At 44.6% G+C, this 25477-nt stretch overlaps 1 protein-coding gene across 5 annotated transcripts in view; it reads left to right on the top strand.

Moving 5' to 3' along the window:
- ARNT2 (aryl hydrocarbon receptor nuclear translocator 2) overlaps positions 1–25477 on the top strand; it is a 147332-nt gene that overhangs the window by 81480 nt on the left and 40375 nt on the right. For 4 of the 5 annotated variants that reach the window (XR_014504571.1, XM_083412000.1, XM_083412002.1 and 1 more), the window contains exons 8-10: positions 794–888; positions 19082–19158; positions 23928–24062. Coding sequence is in view for 4 of the 5 variants with exons in the window: in XM_083412000.1 (XP_083268126.1) it covers positions 794–888; positions 19082–19158; positions 23928–24062 (307 nt within the window). In the remaining variant the exon portion in view is untranslated. The remainder of the gene's footprint in view (positions 1–793; positions 889–19081; positions 19159–23927; positions 24063–25477) is intronic. The other variant, XM_083412001.1, reaches the window with a different exon arrangement.

Genomic DNA, 25477 nt, shown 5'->3' with positions numbered 1-25477 from the left:
TGCAGTTGGCCAACAAATTCAAATTGAAAATGGTGGCTTGAAGTAGGTTTGCAAACCATGGTTTGGCTTGATTCCTGAATTAACAAACTATACTTAAGGCTGTTGCTCCACTTCCAGATGTCACTGCACCTAGAGAGCCAAGTGCTGATTAGAGAGAGAATGGAAACAGGCAAGCAATGTTAAGCTCAGGGTACTTAACTATGGTTAGCACAAACTATGGTTCAGTGTGAATTGTCCTAGTGCTGCTGCAAAGGTCCTTAAATGAGAACTTAGGGCTCAAAATTGAGAGGGGCATAATTCAGCCTCCCAACTGAGGCATTGTTGAGGAGCGTGAAAAATTACAGTGGTACCTCAGGTTAAGTACTTAATTCGTTCCGGAGGTCTGTTCTTAATCTGAAACTGTTCTTAACCTGAAGCACCACTTTAGCTAATGGGGCCTCCTGCTGCCGCCACACCACCGGAGCACGATTTCTGTTCTCATCCTGAAGCAAAGTTCTTAACCTGAAGCACTATTTCTGGGTTAGCGGAGTCTGTAACCTGAAGCGCATGTAATCTGAAGCGTATGTAACCCGAGGTACCACTGTATTTGGATGTTCGTAATGGTGGGAGCATACATGGAAGAGATAACATAATTTGAAGATGGATGTAGTTTGGCCTTACTGTTGGCAATAGCAACAGTTATCTTGGGTTTGTTTGGGGTTGTTTTTTTTTGGGTGTTTTTTTAATGATTCCTTTGAGCTCTGTCAATCACAAACTTAATGACATAATAAAATTGTTGTTTATTTCCATTTAGGAATGGCCTTGGCCCAGTGAAAGAAGGAGAGGCCCAATATGCCGTGGTCCATTGTACTGGTTACATCAAAGCCTGGCCTCCGGCAGGTAAAATAGGCAAGGCACATATTTAATTCTTTCTATATGAATGTTTTTGGTTTGGGGAGTGTCTCCTTATGTTCTGCTGAAATGGATGGGAGCACATCCATGCCCAGACAGCCTTATCCCTCTGACACTCATCATTGTCCTACTGCCACTCCCTGGGCTCTGGACCTTCTTCCCCCGGGGGTTCCCCAGTTGGTTCCTCCCACCATTCCTCCATACCCAGCCAGTCCATAACATCCCCCTTTGGCTTCCCTCAAGGGCCCCTGCTAATCACAATGATGAGGTGCTTTTATGTTGCTTGGTGGGGTGGTTGACTTTTGTGGGTAGTGTTGCCTTTTTGGGGTCCATGTTATATTTGTTTTGGATTACCATAGGTGTTTCAGGGAGAGCGTTCTAAGCATCACCTTCTGTGAAATGGCAATTTCTTGGTGCTTACGACTGTTTATTAGATTTCCAGATGTGCCCCGCAGCCCCCAAAAGGGTTGGGTACCCCCTGAGTCGAGGGGATGTTCTCAAGAAGTATGAGGGCTTCCAGCGCCAAATGTCCCTGATTTATTTCTGCAAGTTGAATCTAGGCAGGTGTTACAGCCCAACTCAAGAGCGTAACCCACCCCAATTCTGCTTATTCCCATATATACACTCTGCCGCCTTGTTTTGGTTCCCAATGTGGGAGAAGCTGACCTGGGGCTCCAGGCAAGCAATAGCAGCGCAGCATCTCCTTGTGGGATGAAAGTAGCCTCCTTCCCCCATGCTGCTTCCAAAACCATAGATCCTTGCAATGTCTTGACATTACAACATATCCTTCCTCTTGGGATTGGTGGGGGGTGAACTTCAGCTCCCATCATCACTGCCCGAAAATGCCAATGGCAAAGGGTGATGGGAGTTCTACTTTGGAAGCTGGGATCTGAGCTGTTCCACACACACACACACACACACACACACACACACACACTCATCCTTTGAGCAAGGATGTGTTGGCAGGCAAGTGAATGGGGAAAGATTTGGGCCTGGAGGTGGCAATGGGAAATCAGTTTGGACAGTGAAACGTGACCAGAGTGGAGAAGGAATTGAGCTGATGGGTGGGGACCCTCAAATGGCCCAATCAAACATTGAACACCCCTCTCCCCAAAGGGATTTTGATGTTTGATTGGGCCCCCACAAAGGACTCTGATTCATTTTCAGGGCAAACAGCCTGCAGCTCACCCATCCTTCTGGGCAGGTCAGCTCTCGTCATCCAAGCTTTCGGATGGGCTCAGCAGGGTTTTTCTTTGGAAAAATCTGGCATTCCAACAGGATATTGTAATGCATGCAAAGGAAAGAAGCAGTCCAGCTGTGCAGCCATGCCTTGGCCCTCTGTCCCCAGCCAGCAGCCACCTCTGATGCTGAACTGGTGTGGAAATGCAGAAGTTTGGGATCTAGCTATGGTCGCAATTCACACTGTGCAAAACCCTGTAAAAGTCATGGGTTCGCCACCTCCAAAGAATCCTGGGAACTGTAGTTAAGGGCGCTTCTACACACTGAGCTGTAGTTCCCAGCACCTGTAATAAATTACAATTCCCAGGATTCTGTGATATAAAAAGGTAAAGGAACCCCTGACCATTAGGTCCAGTCGTGGCTGACTATGGGGTTGTGGTGCTCATCTCGCTTTATTGGCCAAGGGATCCGGCGTACAGCTTCCAGGTCATGTGGGCAGAATGACTAAGCCGCTTCTGGCAAACCAGAGCAGCGCACGGAAACACCATTTAACTTCCCGCCGGAGCGGTACCTATTTATCTACATGCACTTTGAGGTGCTTTCGAACTGCTAGGTTGGCAGGAGCAGGGACCGAGCAACAGGAGCTCACCCCGTCGCAGGGATTCGAACTGCCGACCTTCTGATCGGCAAGTCCTAGGCTCTGTGGTTTAACCCACAGCGCCACCCGCGTCCCTTATTCTGTGGTATAGGAGTGTTTTAAATGTATGGTGCAGATGTGGCTTAAGTTATAGTAGTTCAGGGGTAGCCATCAGGTTGCTGTCTTAGATGTTTGGGGCTGTACTTCCCAGAATCCATGAATGTCAGGTATGCTGGTTGAGACTTGTAGTCCACAACCTCTGGAAGGGTACCCCATTGACCCACTCCTTAATGAGACCATTCTGGAGGGAGAGGACTTAGGTAAACACAAGGCTGCTGTTTCTTCAGCTTCTCGCTTGTTGAGTTTGACCTTGTTTCTTCAACACACAACAGCCATTTATCTCTGATGTCAAACCAGTTTTGGAACTGATTAGAGCTTCACAGGCAGCTTGTGATAACAGCATTGGGCGGGGGGCAGTGCTGATGATGAAGAGCATTGCATTTTGGCCAGAACAGGCCTAAATGAACTGGGTGACTTCTGTGTAGCCTTGTAGACAGCTCAAAAGCACCCACTTCGAAGTCAGTGAGAGTTTTGCCTTGCAATTTGCTTCAGAACTGATGCTTTTGAGCATCAAACCCCCCTAGGACGTCCTGTTCCCTCTCAGTCTGACTCAGTACAAGACAGTGCTCTGTGTTCTGGCTGAAACACATTAGGGAAGGTGCTGTAGCTCAGTGGTTAGAGCATCAGCCTTGCATGCAGAAGGTCCCAGGTTCAATCCATGGCATTTCCAGGTAGGGCTAGGAGTACCCTCTCTCTGAAACTCTGGATAGCCCTGCCAATCAGGGTAGACACCACTGAGTTAGATGGGCCAATAGCATGATTCGGTATAAGACAGTTTCCGATGTTCTGGCTGAACCACATTGGGTATCAATAGAAATGCAGTACAGTGGTACCTCGGGTTACACATGCTTTAGGTTACATACACTTCAGGTTACAGACTCCGCTAACCTAGAAATATTACATCAGGTTAAGAACTTTGCTTCAGGATGAGAACAGAAATTGTGCTCTGGCGGCGCGGCGGCAGCAGGAGTCCCCATTAGCTAAAGTGATGCTTCAGGTTAAGAACAGTTTCAGGTTAAGAACAGACCTCCAGAATGAATTAAGTACGTAACCTGAGGTACCACTATACGCTTCAGCATCTTGAAATGAGTTATGCTTTTTTCTATTTCCCATCAGATGCTTCGCTTTTGTGTGTCTGTGTATGGACATTTTAGAATAATAGAATAATAGAATTTGTAGAGTTGGAAAGGGACCATGAGGGTCATCCAATCGCTTGCAATTCAGGAATATTTTGCCTAACGTGGGGGCTCAAAACCATGACTTGGAGATTAAGAGTCTCATAACCTGTTGTTGTTGTTAAAAATTATATACCTTCCTCCGAACAAGGGTCACAAGGCGGTTTACAATATAAAAACAAAAAAATACATAACACAGCAACAAACAAACAACAGTAAGGAGACACAGACGGAGATAGTTTAAAAGGTCATGGATTGTTCAGCTGGCCAAAGGCCTGTAGCTTTTTGGAGCCTGGGCATTATAACCTCTGCAGTAAGTCAATCCTGTTTTGAATGAGGGCTTCTGGGAATGACATTTCTTTTCCCCTTTCTTGGTCCATTGCACTGTTCAAAACACAACACACACCAGTAACTCAATCGCTCGCATGGGAATATTTCCATATGGGAAAATGTGAAAAACAACAGGAGACCAAGAGTAGAATCCAGCATTGTTAAGGGGTGGTTTGGCTGACCTTACCACTTGGATGAGCTGAAGAACTCCTCTTCCCTCTGACAGCTCCTGCTGATATGAATCAGAACTGGAGTTATCTTGCCCTTTCGTTGCCTGAGTTGGAACATACCGCAAACACAAACTGGTGGCGGCTTTCTTTTCTCTGCCCCCTCCTCCCCGAAGAATGCAAATGCCCTCATCCCAATCACACCACAGCCATAGGCTCTCTCAGCCAGTTTTAACTTATGGCTGTACATATTTCTGGTGGGTAGTGCTGTATTCTCTTTTGCATCTTCTTGACAGTTTTAAAGATAGCTTGATTATTTTATGTGTGTGTTTGCATTTGCATGCATGCACGTAGATGGTGCACAGTACGTTCTTCTGGCATTTCAGAAGCCACTTAAACCAAATGAACCTAATTCACATCACATGGCTGCTGCTATGGAAAGTGCGGTGGGGCAGGGGGAGGTCAGAATTCTTCCTTTGTGTTTCCAGCTGGCACTTAAGAAGATGGTTGGGTTATTGTAAATCACAAAACCGTTTCAATTTTGCTTTTGGATTACTGCAAATAACAAACAACAACAACAACACACCATTTAAATTGTGATTTTAAAAGAAAAGGTCGGCAAAACAATAGGAACACAGGAAGCAGCCTTTGTACCAAGTATGCCTTTTTGTCTATCCAGCTAGTATTCTTTGCTCTGGCTGGCAGCAGCTATCCAGGATCATAGGCCAGGGGTCCTTCCCATGGCCTACTACCTGATCATTTTAACTGAGATGCCGGGGATTGATCCCAGGTCCTTCTGTATTCAAAGCAGGTGTTCTGTTGCCCATGTAACTCAGTGTTACATACGGCAGCAGATCTTCTGTATTTCAAGACTAGGGTCTCTCCCAGCCCTTCCTGGAGATGTCGGGGGTTGAACTTGTAGCCTTCTGCATGTCAAGCAGGTGTTCTAACCACTGAGCTATGGCCTTCTCCAGAAGCTGCTTTAGAAGTCAGACCAATGATCCACCTAGTTCAGTATTGGATGCACTGACTGGCAGCAGCTTCATGGGGTTTCAGACAGAGCCTTTCCCATATTTTCTTCCCTGGTCCTTTTAGCAAGTTGTAATATGGGATATTAATAAGTAGATAAATAGGGACCGCTTACTGGCGGGAAGGTAAACGGTGTTTCCATGTGCTGCGCTGGCTCACCAGATGCGGCTTTGTCACGCTGGCCACGTGACCCGGAAGTGCCTCCGGACTCTTGAGTGAGATGGGCGCACAACCCTAGAGTCTGTCAAGACTGGCCCGTACGGGCAGGGGTACCTTTACATGCAGGATATACTGCATGCTGTGGTCTTTCACCAGTATTCAGCCAATAATCATAAACCATACCTGAAACTTTATCTCGATCCCATTTACTAATCATTTGCTGGTTGCCATCGGCAAGACAGTTTGCTTATAACTATAGATACTATGTTTAGTCTGAATGGAGACAAGCAACTCTGGAGGCTTTGAGTGACCGCTGTGGGTAGACGCTCCAGGGGCCACCTAAATCAGGGTTTCCCAAACTTGGGTTTGCTGCTGTTTTTGGTCTACAGATCCCATCATCCCTGACCACTGGCCCTGCTAGCTAGAGATGATGGGAGTTGTAGTTCAAAAACAGCTGGAGGGCCAGGTTTGGGAAACCCTGACCTAAACAAAGGTTGCAGACCGCTGGTGTTGTGTGGACCATAGTTTGGGAACCCTTGGTTCTCGTCAGAAGGGACAAGCAGAAATTGGAATATAAGCCCATTGGTTGCTAAATCCACAGAAGCAGTCTAGAACAGGGGTCAGCAACCTTTTTCAGCCATGGGCTGGTCCACTGTCCCTCAGACCATGTGGTGGGCTGGACTATATTTGGGGGCGGGGGAATGAACGAATTCATAACCCAGATGTGCATTTTAAATAAAAGCACACATTCTACTCATGTAAAAACACTAGGCAGGCCCCACAAATAACCCAGAGATGCATTTTAAATAAAAGGACACATTCTACCCATGTAAAAACTGATTCCCAGACCGTCCGCGGGCTGGATTTAGAAGGCGATTGGGCCTCATCCGGCCCATAGCTGTCAACTTTTCCCTTTTTAAAAGTGAAATTCTCTTATTCTGAATAGGATTCCTCGCAAGAAAAGGGAAAACCTGATAGCTATGCTCCGGCCCCTGGGCCTTAGTTTACCTACCCCTGTCTAGAAGCTTAGCTAGCAATCGATCAATCGCAAGTGCTGACTGTCTTGTTAACGGCCTCATCCCACTTCCTTCAGTCCGGCTACTGGTGATTTGAAGTTGGGCCAGATTAAGGGTGTCGCTCTGCCTGCTTATCATAAGGATACTCCCACCCCTGATTGCAGAAGGGTAGATTTGGGAGCAAAGTGCTGACATTTACTTAAAAAGTTATTGAGCAACTATGCCACTCCTGCAGCAGCCAAGAAAAATATTGACTTCTGATGTTCCATGCCAATGTGAGTCTTCTCTGTCCACCTTCTGCCTCTGAACCATTTCGCTACTGGCATGGGCCGGAAATGTACGGCTGGAAAGGTGAAATGAAGGGATGGCTAATAAAAGCTGTCTTTCAGGGAGCATGCAGCCTTTTGGTTGGGAGAGAACTTCCAAAGTCCCTTTCTCTCTAAGAACTTCACTGGGAAATATTTTTTGCACTTTCCATTTTTAGGGGAAGCCATTGGGGCCTTTATGAAACCGGTTGCTGATAACACTGTGCATATGCTCCTCTCAGACCTATTTGCATGCCTAGCAACCGGGCGGGTTTCAAGCTAAGGCAAGGACAAAGGCTTTCCATGCCTAAAAGGCCTGAAAAAAATGGTTTCTATTCCTGTGTTTTGATGAATTGCCGCCATTTCGCCCTTGTGAGTGGAGAATCTTGGCCAGCTCCAAAAGGTCCAAAAATAATCAAGACTTTGAATGCTTCCTTCGACTGGGTGTTACTTGAACAGGGCTGCACTTTGCATCTTTAGAACTTTGCCTTGTTTTTGTATCAGAGTCTGTGTCTCCTTACTTTACTATAGATCAGAGGAGGGGAGCTTTTTTCAACCAAGGGCCACATTCACTTCTGGGCAACATTCTGGGGGCCGCATGCCAGTAGAGGGCAGGGCCAGAGGCAAAGCAGGCGGAGCGAAGATTGCAAATTTTACCTTTGCAGATCCTCCATACAGGCAGTGGGTGGTGCTGTGGGCTAAACCACTGAGCCACTTGGGCTTGCTGATTGGAAGGTCGGCGGTTCGAATCCTCACAACGTGGTGAGCTCCCGTTGTTCTGTCCCAGCTCCTGCCAACCTAGCATTTCAAAACCACACCAGTGCGAGTAGATAAATAGTTACCGCTGTGGCGGGAAGGTAAACGGCGTTTCCGTGCGCTCCGGTTTCCATCACAGTGTTCCATTGTGCCAGAATCGGTTTAGTCATGCTGGCCATGTGACCCAGAAAGCTGTCTGTGGACAAACACCAACTTCCTCGACCTGAAAAGTGAGACGAGTGCCGCAACCCCATAGTCACCTTTGACTGGACTTAACCATCCAGGGGGCCTTTACCTTTTTGCCTTACAGGCAGCAAAAGGCATTATCAGAATTCAATGACACATTCCCACCAGGCAAAAATACTTGAGGGCGTGAAGCATGGCTGCTGAGGTGTGTGGCTTGGGGAGAGATGGTGTAGCTGTGATGAGGAGTTCTGCCCTGGGAGTTTTCCAAGGGCCTGACGGAGTGGGTTGCAGGGCTGCATTTGGCTCTTGGGCTCAAGGTTCCCCACCCCTGCCGTAAATTGCTCAGAAGGAGGAAGCTGGCTTTTTTGATTGTGTAGCTTTTAGCAACATTGCCCTCACACCATACATTTAAAGCACGTGACTCCCCCCAAAGAACCCTGGGAGCCGTAGTTTACCATCACAGTGGTGACGTGTTAATTCCCTAGCCCGCCCCCCCCAGCACACAAAATAAAATTAAGCGCAGAGGAAATTGAATTTCTTCACATTCTTCTGCCTTGTAATAAAATTACAGCTGTTAAGATCAGGTATGGAGAGCAGCAAACGGCTGGCTTTGGCTTGCTTCGCGGGAAACTTTAGAACAACCTGTTCTGAACGCTGAAGCCAGTAACCTTGAAAGCAGGCCCCAGCATGGCCCCCACCTCGCTGCTTCTCCTTGGATTCACACCAGAAAACCGAGGAATTCAGAGCAAGCTCCTCATATCTGAATAGCTGTTGCTACTGTTCTTTGGAAGCTAAATATGTACAGCGTTTATCTCTGAGGTATTTAGCGCAAGTAATTAATTTGAAACCTTCTCCTTTTTGCATACCTTGCAAACTGGCCTGCAGTTTTCCAAAGCCTATCTCGGGCTTTTGAGAGCTTTTTCAGAGGCTCAGCTGGCTGCAAGGGGGGAACTGCCAATGGCTACTTGCCATGATGGCTATGTTCCACCTCCACTGTTGGAGGCATTATGCCTCTGAATCCCAGCTACTTGGAATCACAAGCAGGGAGAGCAGCTGCTCTCAGGTCCTGCTTGTGGGTTTCCCATTGGGGCATCTGGTTGGCCACTGTAAGAACAGGATGGCAGACTAGATAGGCCTTTGGGCTGATCCGTAGTAGTAGTAATAGTAATATCCAAGGCAACACGATGACCAAGTACAGTGGTACCTCGGGTTACATACACTTCAGGTTACATACACTTCAGGTTACAGACTCTGCTAACCCAGAAATAGTGCTTCAGGTTAAGAACAGAAATTGTGCTCCTGCGGTGCGGTGGCAGCAGGAGGCCCCATTAGCTAAAGTGGTGCTTCAGGTTAAGAACAGTTTCAAGTTAAGAACAGACCTCCAGGACGAATTAAGTACTTAACCTGAGGTACCACTGTACAACAATGTGATGTCAATATAAACTGTTTGTGTAATCTATACAGAATATTGAACAGTATGAAATATATGAAATATGCACTCTCTGCAAAACCAAATAAACAGAACTCTTATAAATCTTATAAATCTCAGAGCTCTTTTTGTGTTCTTAAGAAGGAAGCAGCAGACTTCCCTTCCATTAACTTCCTTATCTTAGCATCAGAGCCAGAGAACTTTTGATATGTGGTCCTCCCCACCAGCAATCCCAAACTATACTGTTAATTCTGCATCAGGATCTCAGCTCTGTACCCTGCATGGTGCTCCAATGGGCACTGAGCAGCCATTTTAATTTCCCAGAATGCCGAGGAGCACCCCAATGTACCATTATGGGACATTAAAATAGATGCCTTTAGTGTTGCCATTTAAGTTTCCCACAATGCCCCAGAACAACAAACCCGCCAAGTGCCCCTATTTTCCAGGGACAGTCGCGGATTTTCAGTAGACATCTCGGTTTCTGATTTGATCCCAGAATGTCCCACTTTTCCTTAGGACGTTCCTATTTTCTTTGGTGAAATGTTGGAGCGTTTGGAATAGGACATCCCTGTTTTCATCAGAGAAATGTTGGAGGGGATGTCTCTATTTTCCTCAAAGAAATGTTGGAGCGGTCATCTCTATTTTCATTGGAGAATTGTTGGAGGGTATGGAATAGGATGTCCTTGTTTTTCTCAGAAAAATGTTGGAGGGTATGGAACAATGCTACATCAGTGCGAGGCACTGTAAAAAGCTGAAATGGTAACTCCAAGTCACCTGGGACTCATCAGCAGGCTGCTGTCTTTTTCCAGGACTTCTGGTAAGGGGGACGCTGTGCTAAGGGCCCCCACAAACGTAAAGTTTGCCCTGTAGACCTGATCCTGGCCTTTCATGACCGAAGTACTCGCATGTGCCCAGATCTGGCGTTGACCTCTCAGAGACCAACCTTTCCTCTACCCTCATCTCTCTATCTATTTTTTACGTGTTTCGCCTGCCAAACATTCCTCATGGTCCTATGCTATTTATTTATATAGTACCAAACAGATGTCTCCAAGCTAAATGAAACCAGACTTCTTTGTCTCAGAATCATCTAGATACACACTCAGCTTTCCAGCAGCACGGGAGGCAGCTAATAAGAGATTCAGGGAAAGAAGAAGAAAACATTCCCCAACTCACCCCTAGCTAAATACACTTAGCAGCAGGTTTTGGGGGAGTAGGTAGAGGGTTGGTTTATCTCCCCACCACCACCTCTTCCCGAAGCTGAATGCGCCTGAGATCAGAGTCACAAGGACGCTTGTTCTAGTGAGCAAACAGATGACCTAATTTCACAGTCTTTTCACCTCCTTTTGTCTGGAGGTCATTACGCTAGGGAGCGGCTCTTTGATTCCCTCCATCCATTTTGAGAAAAAGGCTGGCACGCTCCTTGAAGTCCTTCGTGGGTGGAAGGAGATGCAGAGCGTCGGCTCTTTTCCAGAACTACCTCATGATAATTACTTCAAGTCTCCGTGACCACCTCTCTGGAGAAAAGCCCTCAAACCCGTCAAAGTTCATGTAAGGAATTTGGGGGTCATGTTTGGGGCAGGCGTGGCCTAGTCGGTCATTACACCTTGGCACAGGGGCGCAGGTGGGGGACTGGCTGAGGACAGACGGAGGGTGGTGGGGCAGTGTCCCTTTCACCCTAATGGACCAGCCTCCAGTGGGGAGACCTGGGTTCAAATCTTCACTTACCTATTATTTTTTGTAACGCTTATTTTTACCAGTTTTCAAATTATTATTAGAGACAAGTCAACCATAATAAAAATTTAATATTGCATCCAGCTAAAGGCAAGGCATACAATACCTAAACATATTAAATGATAATACCCAGTCTAAAATCATCACAGCCATATTTCTCTAGATGGCGCAGGGAGAGATACAGTATCTCTAAATCTGAAACTAAACTATATGAAATATAATCCCACCATATTGAATAGAAATGATCAGGATTTTCCTGTCCCTTAGAGACCCGTAACTCATTTTTTTCTGCAATAACTGAATTCCAGAGATTTTTATACCATAAGGATATAGTCAGATTTTATAACTATTTCCACTGTTATGCTATAGAGATCTTGGCAGCTGCTAGCATCCAGTTCCTTATGGCAACATGTCTTCATAGTATCCCCACTTACATTTAAAGCCCAGTAAGTAACCTTGACGCTCTCCCTACTCCCCTCCAAATATCTTAACTTCCCTCACAGGGTTGTTGTGAGGATAAAATGGAAAGATAACCTATGCTTCCTTCGAAACTCCTCTAGGATAAAAATGTAATAAGTAGCATGCCCGAAAACCTTTCAAAGTATGCCGAGTTTCCATTATTGAGTCGGGCCACCTAACATTGAAAGCAGCAGGATACTATTTTAAATAGTCATGACTCTCCCCCCTGAGCGTTGTTAGGAGACCCCCATATTCCCTTCACGGAACTACAATTCCCAGAGTTCCCTGGGAAAAGGGATTGATTGCTGAACCAATTTGGTAATTATATATATATATATTTTAAATATTTTATTAAGTTTTACACAAAAAAATTAAACAAAAAAGGAAGACAACAAAAAACAAACAAACAAAGAAAAACACAAGATTACAAAAACACAAAACATCGAAGTAAAAACAATAAAACAGCAATAAAAACAATTCCATTTTCATAACATTTTTTGCATTCACTTATTTCACCGACTTCCCCACACCTCCCTTCCCTGTATTCCAAATCTTAGATTAAATCAGCAAATCCCTTCCCTCTGCCTTCATTGGTCCTTCTCTTGTTTTTAGTATCTTAATATAACTTTATCTCCTTAGTATCTTAAAATGTTAAGTCTTTTAAATTTACTACTTTTAACTAATAACCTCTTACATTCAATCAGACGTCATTCTAACATTCATTAATCTTGTAGTATTTCTGCAGATAGTCTTTAAATTTCTTCCAGTCTTCTTCCACCGTCTCTTCTCCCTGGTCTCTGATTCTGCCGGTCATTTCAGCCAATTCCATATAGTCCATCACTTTCATCTGCCATTCTTCCAGAGTGGGTAACTCTTGTGTCTCCAATTTGGTAATTATAGCTCTGTGAGGGGAAAATTAGGGCTGCTATATTTTGAAGAGCAAAAAAGAGAGCACATTTCCTGACTTTTAACTATGGATCGCTGTGACGACTCTCATTTTAAAAACCCCTACTATATGTAGGCTATAGAATCTGTGATATATCGCTAGTAGCAATGTTCTTAACTTTCAGCAACAGCAAAATAGTAATAATAATACATATTGCTCCCTCACTTGCCACATGAAAGTACCGTATTTTTCGCTCTATAAGTCGCACCAGACCACAAGACGCACCTAGTTTTTGGAGGAGGAAAGCAAGAAAAAAAATTATTCTGAATCTCAGAAGCCAGAACAGCAAGAGGGATCGCTACGCAGTGAAAGCAGCAATCCCTCTTGCTGTTCTGGCTTCTGGGATAGCTGCGCAGCCTGCATTCACTCCATAAGACGCACACACATTTCCCCTTACTTTTTAGGAGGGGAAAAGTGAGTCTTAATAGAGCAAAAAATACGGTATTTGGGCTCATGTTCACATCTTTGTGAACATAAGTGTGCACAGAACAATTTATTAAACTGCTTAACATGTACATATGGGTTCTCCTTAAGGGCAGGGGGGTGTTAACTCTTGCCCTCCCAGGCTCCTCTTGTAGCTGAGCCAGCATCCTTTTATTTCAGCCACAAGAGAAGAGATTTACACAGTATGTGGCCTGTTTAAGATGCTGCTCTGTTGTGATTCTCTGCTGCAGACTAGCTTAGCCAGGTGCCTTAGATCTGAGTCTAATGCACTAGAAAAAAATTCTTGGGTTACCGTAAACAAAACAAAACAAAAAACCTGGACATTTTGCCAATTTTTAAAAATCTGCCCAGACAGAAATGTTTATCCTGAAAAAGAGGACGTATCCAGGAAAAAGAGGACCATGTGGCAACCAGACCTGAAAAAGAGGTCATGTCCTGGGAAAAGAGGACACATGGCAACCCTACGAAGGCATCTCCTAACAATTCTCAGCACCTTTAACAAGCTGCAGCTCCCAGGATTCATTGCAAGAAGTCACGACTGTTTATCGTGCTTTAAATGTATGGTGTGAATGTGGCCTTGGCTGCCAAGGAGCTCTAGCATGTTTATGTGGAAAGGTTTTTCTCTAGCTGAATGTAGAGTTTTGTTTTGTTTTTAACCCCATTGCCCTACAAAATAAACTAAGTGAGTGTTAATTCTGCACCCCAGGAGGGAAATGTTTAAAATTGCCTCATGAAAACCCATACTCTTGTTATCCAGCTATTTCGGTAGGTTATTATGACATGCGTAATGCATGTTTTGGTCGATTGTGAAACTGAGCACTGGGACCTTAGTAGGAAGAGACGCCTTCGATGAAATGAGCCCTTTGCCCAGACCTTTGATCATCCATTTGCTTTGTCTGCTTGGCTAGCTGGCTGGACATATTAACTTTGTATAAATTGTTGCATTAACCCTGCCCACGAAGTGCAGAAATGAAATGCCCCCATCCCTCAGTATTTGTCGTTCAAAATTTAATTTTAAAAAGTTTTTGTCTCCCCTTCATCCCGCTCAATTAAGGGATCTCATATTTCGGAGAAGGAAATGAATTTTTATGCAGTCCATATGATGTTTTTCCTAATCGGTTTTGTTCATCGCATAACAATTGATGGAAAATATTTGGTTGAGAGAAACTGTAAAGTGTGTGTGTAGGAAGTTTTATAAGTGTTAAAGCAAAGCCAAGACTAGTGTTCCCATCCGGAGAGGTCCCAAATGCACGTCGCACACAGAAAGGCCCTCAACCCACCCAAGTGTCAATAAAATAAAAGCACATATTTCTTTTTTCAGTTAATTCTCTCCAAATTGTCACTTTTTGTTTTTGTTTTTCTAGCTATCCAGGTTCTGTTTACCATTGGGGCCGGCTCTACTATTAGAGTGAGGCAGTTGCTTCAGGCAGCAGATACTGGGAAGTAGCAGTAGCAGCCTCCTTTCCTCCTATGCCCCCTGGCTATTCCCCTCTGTTGGAGGGGAAACTAGCACAGGGTGGAACAGATTGTGCTACCCACCCACAATACTCTTCAAAAACAAGCACTCATTGTCTCTACCCTTTGACTACTCAAAGTATATTATCTACATTAGCCCAGCCATCTTTACAACAGCCCTGAAAAGGAGCTCAATGATATTATCTCAATATTTGCAAATGGGAGGGGACACTGAGGTTAGGAGTTTGTTCCTTGCCTTTAGCCACCTTCGCGGAAGAACAAAGGACAAAAGAAGACAGGTCTGCAAAAGAAATTGCACGGACTAATCCGTATTTAGAAATAGCTACTGTCATTTAAATAGAAGCACTACATACATACCCCAAATGGTAAGCCCACTTCCACAATGATAACAAATTCTGCCCATTGCACAATATGCAAAATACCACACCCATATGGTGCTGTGAAATGGGGTGTATGAGGCTGGCATTTGGGTTCAACCTTGTTTCCAATATGAAATAATGGGCAGGCATCAGTCTTCCTGGTGTAGTCATATATGTATGCAAAATTATACGTAACATTACAAAAGTGGTAATCCACTTTAAATCCTTGTTAATGTTCAAAAGTTACTTATTTGCAACTATCAGCCAGGAGAAGAATGACTTTTTTTCCAAGCCAGAAATGTAAATGGTGGACTTTTACCAATAGTAGCACCTGAGTTGTGACTGGATTAATTTTTTGGCATATTTGCTCTGAAAGGTCTATTGAGTCATGAATTGATTAATACCAGACCAATTACTTGATTTCTTATGAGTTGTGCGTATGATGGGATAGCACAGCTAATAAATTTTCCAACATTGTGTTGCTTTAATAGTATCTGCTACTTAGATTTAATCTACTTTTTTTCCCCTTGCCAGTTGTCCATCTATCAAAAACCTCATTTCTCAACAAGGTTTCAATTTTGGACATTTATTTATGTTTCTTTACATTTACAGTAGGTAAACTGTTTTTGAAAATGTCTGCCTGGTCATTTGCACTGCACACTCTCTGTTCGACGGACTTCGTTGGCCTTTAGTGAGCTCATCCCCTAGCCCAATCTGGTTGGCTTTGTGGTGCAGTGATGCCATCCTGTTCACTATATGATTCCCTCACTGGCTGGGAGCAAACATGTGACTATACCAGGAATGTGACGGCTGCGCTAAGGCCATGGCGATGTGAATAGTGCATCAGCAACAGCAGCAGGAAAATCTCTGACGCCAAACACTACAACAGTGGTACCTTGGTTCTCAAACTTAATCCGTTAAGCTGCGGAAGCCATATCGGACATTCGGCTTCTGAAAAACATTCGCAAATCAGAACACTCACTTCTGGCTTTGCGGCTTTAGGGAGCCGATTTGATTGGGAGCCAAGCCGTTTGAGTACCAAGGTACCACTGTGAATTTTTATTATTTCGGTCACAGACCAGTTCCAGCCCATATACAATATCAAGGAAGTCATAAAACACCATAGGGATACATTTGAATTTGTGATTAGGTATAAAAGGGACAATACAGGTATAGCAACAGTTTAAAAATATATAAATTAAAACTTAGAAGGTACCACTGTATATCACACTGGCTCACTAAGCTTACCATTATGCCAAATGACTGGTGCACACTTGGCTCCTCCTCTTCCAGAAGTGCTACCCTCAGCGACCATTCCACCCGGTCACAAAACATTCATGTAACTTTGAAGAATAGGTAAAGGTAAAGGTACCCCTGCCCATACGGGCCAGTCTTGACAGACTCTAGGGTTGTGCGCCCATCTCACTCAAGAGGCCGGGGGCCAGCGCTGTCCGGAGACACTTCCGGGTCACGTGGCCAGCGTGACATCGCTGCTCTGGCGAGCCAGAACTGCACACGGAACGCCATTTACCTTCCCGCTAGTAAGCGGTCCCTATTTATCTACTTGCCCCCAGGGGTGCTTTCGAACTGCTAGGTTGGCAGGCGCTGGGACCGAGCAACGGGAGCGCACCCCGCCGCGGGGATTTGAACCGCCGACCTTTCAATCAGCAAGCCCTAGGCGCTGGGGCTTTTACCCACAGCGCCACCCGCATCCCACTTTGAAGAATAACAGCCCTTTAGTTCTTGCTCTTCGACTCATGCCAAAGGCTCACATGTTTGCCAAGGCACTAGCTGTATAAGAGCACCGCTGGATCAGATCAATGACCCAACTAGTCCAGCACCTTGTTCTCATAGGAGCCAACCAAATGCCTGTCGGAAACCCACAAGTAGAAGCTGCTGTTGTTACCTTTACGTAACCTTTACCATGCCCAATCTGCCAAGGTGCATGTTGTTGCCTGGTACTTAAGGGTGAGCAGTAGGCAATGTCAGGGCCCCACGACCGGCAAGAGGAGCTACCAGCCTGATAGTGCTACCATTTCCACTTTGCACAGAACACAATGGTACCTCAGGTTAAGTACTTAATTTGTTCCGGAGGTCCGTACTTACCTGAAACTATTCTTAACCTGAAGCACCACTTTAGCTAATGGGGCCTCCACTGCCGCCGCTCTGCCAGAGCACAATTTCTGTTCTCATCCTGAAGCAAAGTTCTTAACCCGAGGTACTATTTCTGGGTTAGCGGAGTCTGTAACCTGAAGCGTATGTTACCTGAAGTGTATGTAACCCGAGGTACCACTGTATTCAAAATTCAGATGCAAGAGAATTCTGTTTGCATGACCTGATTCTTCCAGGTGAGGGTGCTGCGTTCACAGGCCCCCCAAATCCTCCCTCCCTCCCTTTCTCTCTTACACACACACTACTGCCCATATAGAAGAGATTAAAATACTTTGAATTGAATTTCTTTTCAAAATACTGGCTTGCTTTCTAATCCACTTGACTAATATGCCAAAATATGTTTCTGAGCAATTCATAACTCTTGTGCGACGTGAATCTAAGAAACTCTGGGGAATGGGGCTTTAAATAGCTTAGAATCACTCAAGCATTTGTAGGAAGTTTATGGCCCCAAAACACATTTTGGGTAATCTGATTAGTTAAAGATTTTGAAAACTAGTGGGCAGCTAATGTACCCAACATCGCTATTTGTGCAACCCTGAGGCACCAAAAATAGTATTCTGGAATGCCTTTCTATTCTTTTCATGTTTAGAACATAAAATCCTATTTAAAAGGTTGGAAACAGACAAAGCGTAATGAAACACCCACATATTTTTTCAGTTTGCTGGTTCCTTTTCAGTATGACAGAATATGTTGGTGATCCGTTTTTGTTTTTTTAAGAAAATGCGGAGTTCTTGTTCTACAGTAAAAGCAACAAAACAAAACTGCGCTAATGAACCAAATATGATACATGAACGCACCCTGGGAGCAATCTTCATTGATCACAGTGATGCTGTTTGACTTGTAAACTTCGGACATCAACAAAATACATTAAACCAGCTGAAATGCAACAACTAGCACTTAATTAAAATGCAAATAATTTTTGCAAAAATGTGTTGCTATATAAACTGCTAGCGTGAAGTAGGAACCCCATAAAAGAAAAAGTACTCAGCTTCCTCTGGATTATTTCCTTCATTCCCTGACTTCCTCTGTGCTTATCTTAAACCAAAATAAACCCTGAAAGCCTCTATCACCTTATTCACTTGCTAGAGCAAGGAGGGTCTGTCAGTTCCCCTGATGTTCTAGTAAATGGCGTCATTACTCTGCGACAACAACAAAAAATATCTCAGAGCTGGGCTCCCTTTCACTACTGCACTGCTTTTAGGGTTGGTGTGAAGGAAAATGAGAGGCTCAGAGCTGCTGTCTGCTCCTTGGAAGAAAGACAGCGTACAAATGTAAAAAACAACAACCTGTATAACAGTGGAATTATTACATTGTTGTTGTTGTTGTTAGGAAATAAACCTTGAAAGCCTCTATCACCTTATTCACTTGCTAGAGCAAGGAGGGTCTGTCAGTTCCCCTGATGTTCTAGTAAATGACATCATTACTCTGCAACTATCTATCTATATCTATCTATCTATCTATCTATCTATGTATCTATCTATCTATCATCTATCTATCTATCTATCTATCATCTATCATCTATCTATCATCTATCTATCTATCTATCTAATCTATCTATATCTATCTATCTACAGTGGTGCCCCGCAAGATGAATGCCTCGCAAGACGGAAAACCCGCTAGACGAAAGGGTTTTCCGTTTTGGAGGTGCTTCGCAGGACGAATTTCTCTATGGGCTTGCTTTGCAAGACGAAAATGTCTTGCGATTCCTGGGGGTTTTTTTCCGCTCCCCACCCCCTTTTTCTAAGGCACTAAGCTGCTAATAGCCTTTTAGCAGCTAATCCGCTAATCCCTTAAGCCTTTAATAGCCGCTAAACCGCTAATAGCGCTAATCCGCTAATCCCCTAATGGGCTTGCTTCGCAAGACGAAAAAACCGCTAGACGAAGAGACTCACGGAACGGATTCTTTTCGTCTTGCGAGGCACCACTGTATCTATCTATCATCTATCTATATATCAGAGTTGGGCTCCCTTTCACTACTGCACTGCTTTTAGGTTGGTGTGAAGGAAAATGAGGGGCTCAGAGCTGCTGTCTGCTCCTTGGAAGAAAGATAGCATACAAATGTAAAAAACAAGAACCTGTATAACAGTGGAATTATTACATTCTTCTTGTTCTTAGGAATGACTATACCAGAAGAAGATGCCGAGGTGGGACAAGGCAGCAAATATTGCCTGGTGGCAATTGGGAGGCTTCAGGTAAAAACTTTAAAATGTTTTCAAAGGTGTCTGTATGTTTTATGCCATGGGCCACTGGAACTCCACATCAAATCTCACCTATGATGTGATCAACAGGCCTTAACAAGAGGTTGTCGAAATCCAACAGTGCCCTTTCAAATACCCTGATCGCAAATCCTGTCAGTTTGAAAGTAAAGGCTTTCACACTCATTGCGTTGCAGCAGTCAGGAACTTGTCCCTGATTATACAAAACAGGTGGCTTCATCCTTGGAGGGCAGTTCCTTAGCTTATTTGTGTGGAAATGTTATACTGGTGCTTCCACATAAGATGCAGCTAATTGTAAGATGAAGCTACCTTTTACATCAGGGATCGGCAAGGCTTACCGGGCATGGGCCGGATCACTCCTGCGGAGATCCTCCGTGGGCCGGGCTGGCACAGCGCAACACCAGAAATTGTGTCTGTGGATGTCCACGGTGCCGGAAATCACTTCTGCACATGCCCAGACGCTGGAAATAGCGCCTGCGCATAAGCGATTTTCAGCATCTGGGCATGTGCAGAAGCAATTTCTAGCGCCGCGAACATGCACAGACACAATTTCTGGCGTCTGGGCATGTGCAGAAGCAATTTCTGGAGCTGCAGAAGAAAGTCCGCAATCTGCACTGCGCCGTTTTAGCACAGTGTGCAGGAACTCGCTGAGCAGGCAGCTCGGTTTGGGGCAACTCGTGGGCTGCTTCCGGCCCATGGACCACAGGTTGGGGACCCCTGTTTTACATGGATTCTTCAGAAGCTGTTTTATGCTGGCTGTCTTACTTGTGTTGTCGTCGTACTTCCACATGAACCAACCACACAGTCCTGCCCAACCGATTTGCCATCATTCCGACCCGTTTCCTCTCCGCTCCCATCTTTTAAACTTTAAGCTCAGGCGGCTGAAAGTGAATATAAGGGATGGATATTTTATCATCTCTCTTTATCTTAACAACTTGAAGGTGGCCGTATTTTTTATTGAATTTTTTGGGGGGATGCTGCTTCTCGTATGGACCTCTGCAGCTGTGCTTAATTTAAAGCCCATTTCCCTAAATCTCCACTGTTCGCTGGGGAGAGGAGGGAGATGTTTGTGATTATATTCCAAGTTCCTCCTCCTTTGGGCAGGCAGGGGGTCTTTTTTCAACACACTCTGTATTGCACAGTTCTCTGCGGTCAGAAACCACAAATGGAAAACGTTGCTGGTGCGACAAATTATGTTTGTGGTGAGTGTTCATTAGTGCATTGTACCATGCAGTAAAGGTAAAGGTAAAGGTACCCCTGCCCGTACGGGCCAGTCTTGACAGACTCTAGGGTTGTGCAGCCATCTCACTTAAGAGGCCGGGGGCCAGCACTGTCCGGAGACACTTCTGGGTCATGTGGCCAGCGTGACATCGCTGCTCTGGCGAGCCAGAGCCGCACACAGAACGCCGTTTACCTTCCCGCTAGTAAGCGGTCCCTATTTATCTACTTGCCCCCGGAGGTGCTTTCGAACTGCTAGGTTGGCAGGCGCTGGGACCTAAGAACGGGAACGCACCCCGCCGCGGGGATTCGAACCGCAGACCTTTCGATCGGCAAGCCCTAGGCGCTGAGGCTTTTACCCACAGCGCCACCCACGTCCCGTACCATGCATTACGTACCCAATTTTTCGATTGTCCATACTGGCGGATTGATAATAGCCATGTGCAGGTCCTTCTCCCAGCAGCAAAAATGAAGGAACACAAAAGTACACCATGGTCTTCCTATACACCCCTTGAACCTAACCCAAATCGCATCCTCCTCATTACGTACAAGGATGGGGCTCAACTTGAGAATCACCTCAATATTCATTTAATATGAAATAGTTATGTTGAGGTGCACATGCATTAAGCGGGGAAAGCAGGAAAAGGCTAGCGCGTTCTATACACAAATGACAGTTTGCGTAAAAAATACCGTTCAAACACCACCCGCTGCCCGCACAGGTATAACCGCCAGTGATGTGTGTCACACAGTTGCATGTTGAAGAAACGCACAATTACCCCTGAGCGGCAGTTGCATTTTGTGAAAAATACGAATACAGCAATCCCTCACAAAGTAAAAAGCATCAGTATAGGTGGCACCTTAGACGTGCAGCTGAAAAGGGCTTGGTTCAGTTATTTCACCCACTGGTTTTGGAAGAGCTTACTTCCAAGTAGGAATGGACAAGCGTCAATGTCAATTCTCACAGCTTTTCCAATCTTAAATTCAGTTTTCCACATTTCCTCATCAAACCCCGCTTTTAAAAACCTCATTAAAATCTTGAGATTTTAGTGCACTTTTTTCTTATCGCACATATTTTTCAATCAATTAACCCAAATATAATGTGTCGTGTATATATATATATATATTCACTAATGCATGTGTTTTTGTACACACCGTTTAGCTGAAGAGCTGCATTGCAAAACTTGGAGGAGTTCCTACTTTCCTTGGAGGTTTTTAAGCAGAGATTAGATGGTCATCTGTTATGGATGCTTTAGCTGAGATTCCTGCATTGCGGGGGGGGGGGGGGCTGGACTAGAAAACCCTTGGGATTCCTTCCAATTCTATGATTCTAAGTGCAAATTTTTAAGGGTAGCTGTGTTTCAGTTCACATGTTGGTTTGAGAAGTGCAAAACAGATGATTTCTCACTGAAATGCAAACAATTGAATTCCTCTCCCATCCGCACTTCTAAGGAAGTGCATCTTTGCACTGCGTTCTTAATCACACTTGAAGATCCCAAAGTGATGGAGGTGAAGGGAGCCAGTGTGGGTGTTTTGCAGATGATACAGCTGCCAAAACAAACTGTTGTCCATATGGAGCAACCAAGCATCTCTTATATAAGGCTCACTGTGAGCAGCCGAGGAGATCATGGCATGCGATGGGATAAGGGCAGGTTTAATCGCAGAGAAGTTGGAGGGAGCAGAAATTATGAACTCCTTTTCCCCAGGAAGTAAATCATTCAGCTGGAAGTCTTGTTTTTCCTTAGACTGACATCCTGACACTTGCTGTTTAGGGGACAGTTTTAAGGAAAGGAAAGGAACATTGTACGTGCTGTCCGTACCTGAGAAACCGATCTGGCACTGTGGGGTATGGAGAAGAGGTCATACGGAAGAGATATTGCTTGCAGCTTGAAAAACAAATTGCTGATTTCCTCATAAAGTCCTTTGCATTCCCAGAACTCTTGAGTGGCCATGTTGCTGTCACAAAATAGGGTTAGAGTGGACTGCTCTTTAAATATGCTATCAGTCTGTACGCTGTCCTTAATTTTTTTAATTAAGTATGAAATACACAGAGGCCACAGTGAGCTTCTTCCTTCCTTCTCCTCTTTCCCATGCCCAAGGAAGAGATCAGAAGCACCCACATTCAGTTTTAAACTGTCCACGGTTCTGCACGATGCCCAAATTCTGGGGACTGCGGTTTATTTAAACCATGATGTCAGAACAAGCCAGGATCTGTAACCACAGTTCAGTCGTGGCTAAGGAATACTAACCATAGTTTAAACAACTCACAGTTCCCTGAGTTTGGACGTGATGTGGAACTGTAGATTGTTTAAAAACAGAAGTGGAACCCTCTAAACTCATTGCAATCACAAGGCAGGATGGGGGGAGCATATGAGTTCAAGTCTCACCTTGGCTCGTAGTTTGTATTGTTTGAATGTGGCTATACCCTCAGTTGCAGCTATTAGTTGCAACATGATCCTTGCATTCCTTGGAGCAAGGCATGGATGAAGGAAGTCGCACTTCTGTTTCATGAGCTGCTTTGGGGCAGAGGAGAAGTTGTGTTCAGCCTGGGGAGTTCTGCTCAAAGTGCTTCCATTAATATGAAGTACATTTGGACAGCGCGGAGGGTTAGGTCCTCACCAGCAATGGCCCAGTCCTCTAGAGCAGGGGTCACCAAGGCTTTGGGGCCTGTGGGCACATTTGCAAACTGGAGAAAATGCTGTGGGCGCCACACCTTCCCCCTCCCACAACCAAATACCGCAACACCACCCATTATGTTGGCTACAAAAGAATGATTCTTTCAAGCCTAATTTCAGTGAGGGGAAGGGACCCCGTGGGAACCAGAGAAGGCTTCTGCAGATAAATTTGCAGCTGTGGGTGCCATTTTCACTACCCCTGTTCTAGAGTAGCTGAGTGAGAGAGTTTCACCTTTGCCTGCAGGTTTTAAAACAGGCCCCTAGCTGGCTCAATAAGAAATACTGTGTGTAAATGTGAGGCAATGTGAGCATGAAAACACTGCATGCTTTTTTTAAAAAAAACCCTCGTGACATTTATTTTATGCGGTTGATAATAGTTTGCATAGCTCAAAATGTAATAAAACTATTTTAAAATTCGACTCCAGGGTTTATTTAGACCGCTTTCAAAGACCTTTGATTATTTTAAACAAAACCATTTTACTTTGATGAAGCAGTAGCTTTCAGATAAACACTTGACATCCTGAGAGTCTTAATCATCTTATAATAAGTGTGTTGACTTAAGATTTATTTCTGTATGGTATTTGTTTACTGTGTGAGACATTTGGAACAGCGCAACTTGAAAACGGCCTGTGAATTATTCTTCCTTAATTCTGCTGGACACTAGATATCCCTTGTGCTTTCTGCTTGTGTGTTTGAATGACGTTACCTGCCCTAAGAGGGAAGTCACATGACTGGGATGAAAGTTTAAAATGTGGACAATACCTCAACAGATTTTATTGCAGGCAGAAATCAGACTCTACATGGAGATCTTCTTCCCTTTCCTTGGAATTGAGCATCTCATATTGTTTCCACCAGGTTACCAGTTCTCCAATGTGCATGGACATGAATGGAATGTCTGTCCCCACGGAATTCTTGTCCAGACACAACTCAGACGGAATCATCACCTTTGTGGATCCAAGATGCATCAGTGTCATTGGCTATCAACCCCAGGTCTGTTCATTACCTTTGTGGGAATTGCAGCTCTGCGAGAGAAATATAGGTCTCCTAACGTAGGGCTGCTATACAGTGGTACCTCGCAAGACGAAAAACTCGCAAGACGAAAGAGTTTTTCGTTTTCTGAGTTGCTTCGCAAGATGGATTTCCCTATGGACTTGCTTCGCAAGACGAAAACGTCTTGCGCCTTTTTTTAAAAAACTGTCAATGCACAGTGGTGCTTCGCAAGACGAAAAAATTCACAAGATGAAAAAACTTGCAGAACGAATTAATTTCGTCTTGCGAGGCACCACTGTACATCTGGGAATCGGGCAGGAAAATGGCGTCCGGGCAGATTTTCGGCAAATCAGCAAAATGTCCAAGGAAACCTGGACGTATGGCAAGGGGGGTTAATAATTCAAAAAAAGGCCAAATACATAGATTTGGGAGGGGGGGAGATGTTCCCAAAACAAGCTCAAAAGCTTCAAGAGAAAGGGGAAAAAATAAAGGGGAAAAGGGGGGAAGAAGAAGCTCAACACTTTGGATTTGCACTTTGGGGAATATGGCAAGTCTACCTAACAGCTCTTAGAATTCTTAACAGCCCCCATGAAGGGCAGATGGTGTCATGAAATTCTACTCAATATTGATCCAGAGTAGATTCCAATGTATTGTTAGCAGAGTAAGAACGTAAACACGCTGCAGGATCCCCCCAAAATAGACCAGAGGCAATTGTATTTCATCCAGCAGAGCTTTACTGCTACTGAAGGCAAATGAGCATAATGGTCACAAATCCAATACATTCAGGATTGGCACAGTCCATAAGAAATCCAGTTGCAGCAGACTTAGCTTAAACTTACAATTACTTATAATAAGCCTAAACCTTAACACTATGAACAGAACACCACACCAGAAGGAAGAGAGATAGTAAGAGAAAATGAAGCCCAGGCTCCTTCTGGCCTTACTTTTATAGTCATCATGACCTTGACAGAAGAGATAACAAAACCAGTTCAAACCAGTTGTACTCAGCTTCTCTGAAGAAATAACCCAAACATCATGAACCTTCTGCTTCTTTCACACACAGAAACTTCCAGAACCCTCTTGAATTAATTAGAATAGGAAAGATCTCTACACATCAGATCAATACTTTCTGCACCAAGAAATGCAAACTGACAGATGGGACCTTAACTGACTGCAAGGCTTTGAGCCAAATGTAGTTCAGGTGTTAAGGAGTGGCCTGGGAGTCCAAACCCTGGGTCATTACAGGGGCCCCCAACATTCCCACTCCTTCCCCAATTTTTAAAAACTGCTTTTGAGTGCTCCATAAAGCATCAGCTACCCACCATATTGATTTCCCAGAGGCATCTATACATATAAATTAGGACATTGGTCCAGCTTACTTCAGAATACAGTCAGCATGAAGTATTCGTTAGAGT

The sequence above is a fragment of the Podarcis tiliguerta genome, assembly GCF_965153285.1.
Source record: "Podarcis tiliguerta genome assembly, chromosome: 14".
NCBI classification, from domain to species: Eukaryota; Metazoa; Chordata; class Lepidosauria; order Squamata; family Lacertidae; genus Podarcis; species Podarcis tiliguerta.
The sequence above is the reverse complement of the archived record's forward strand: the minus strand, read 5'-3'. Positions and strand labels throughout refer to the sequence as shown.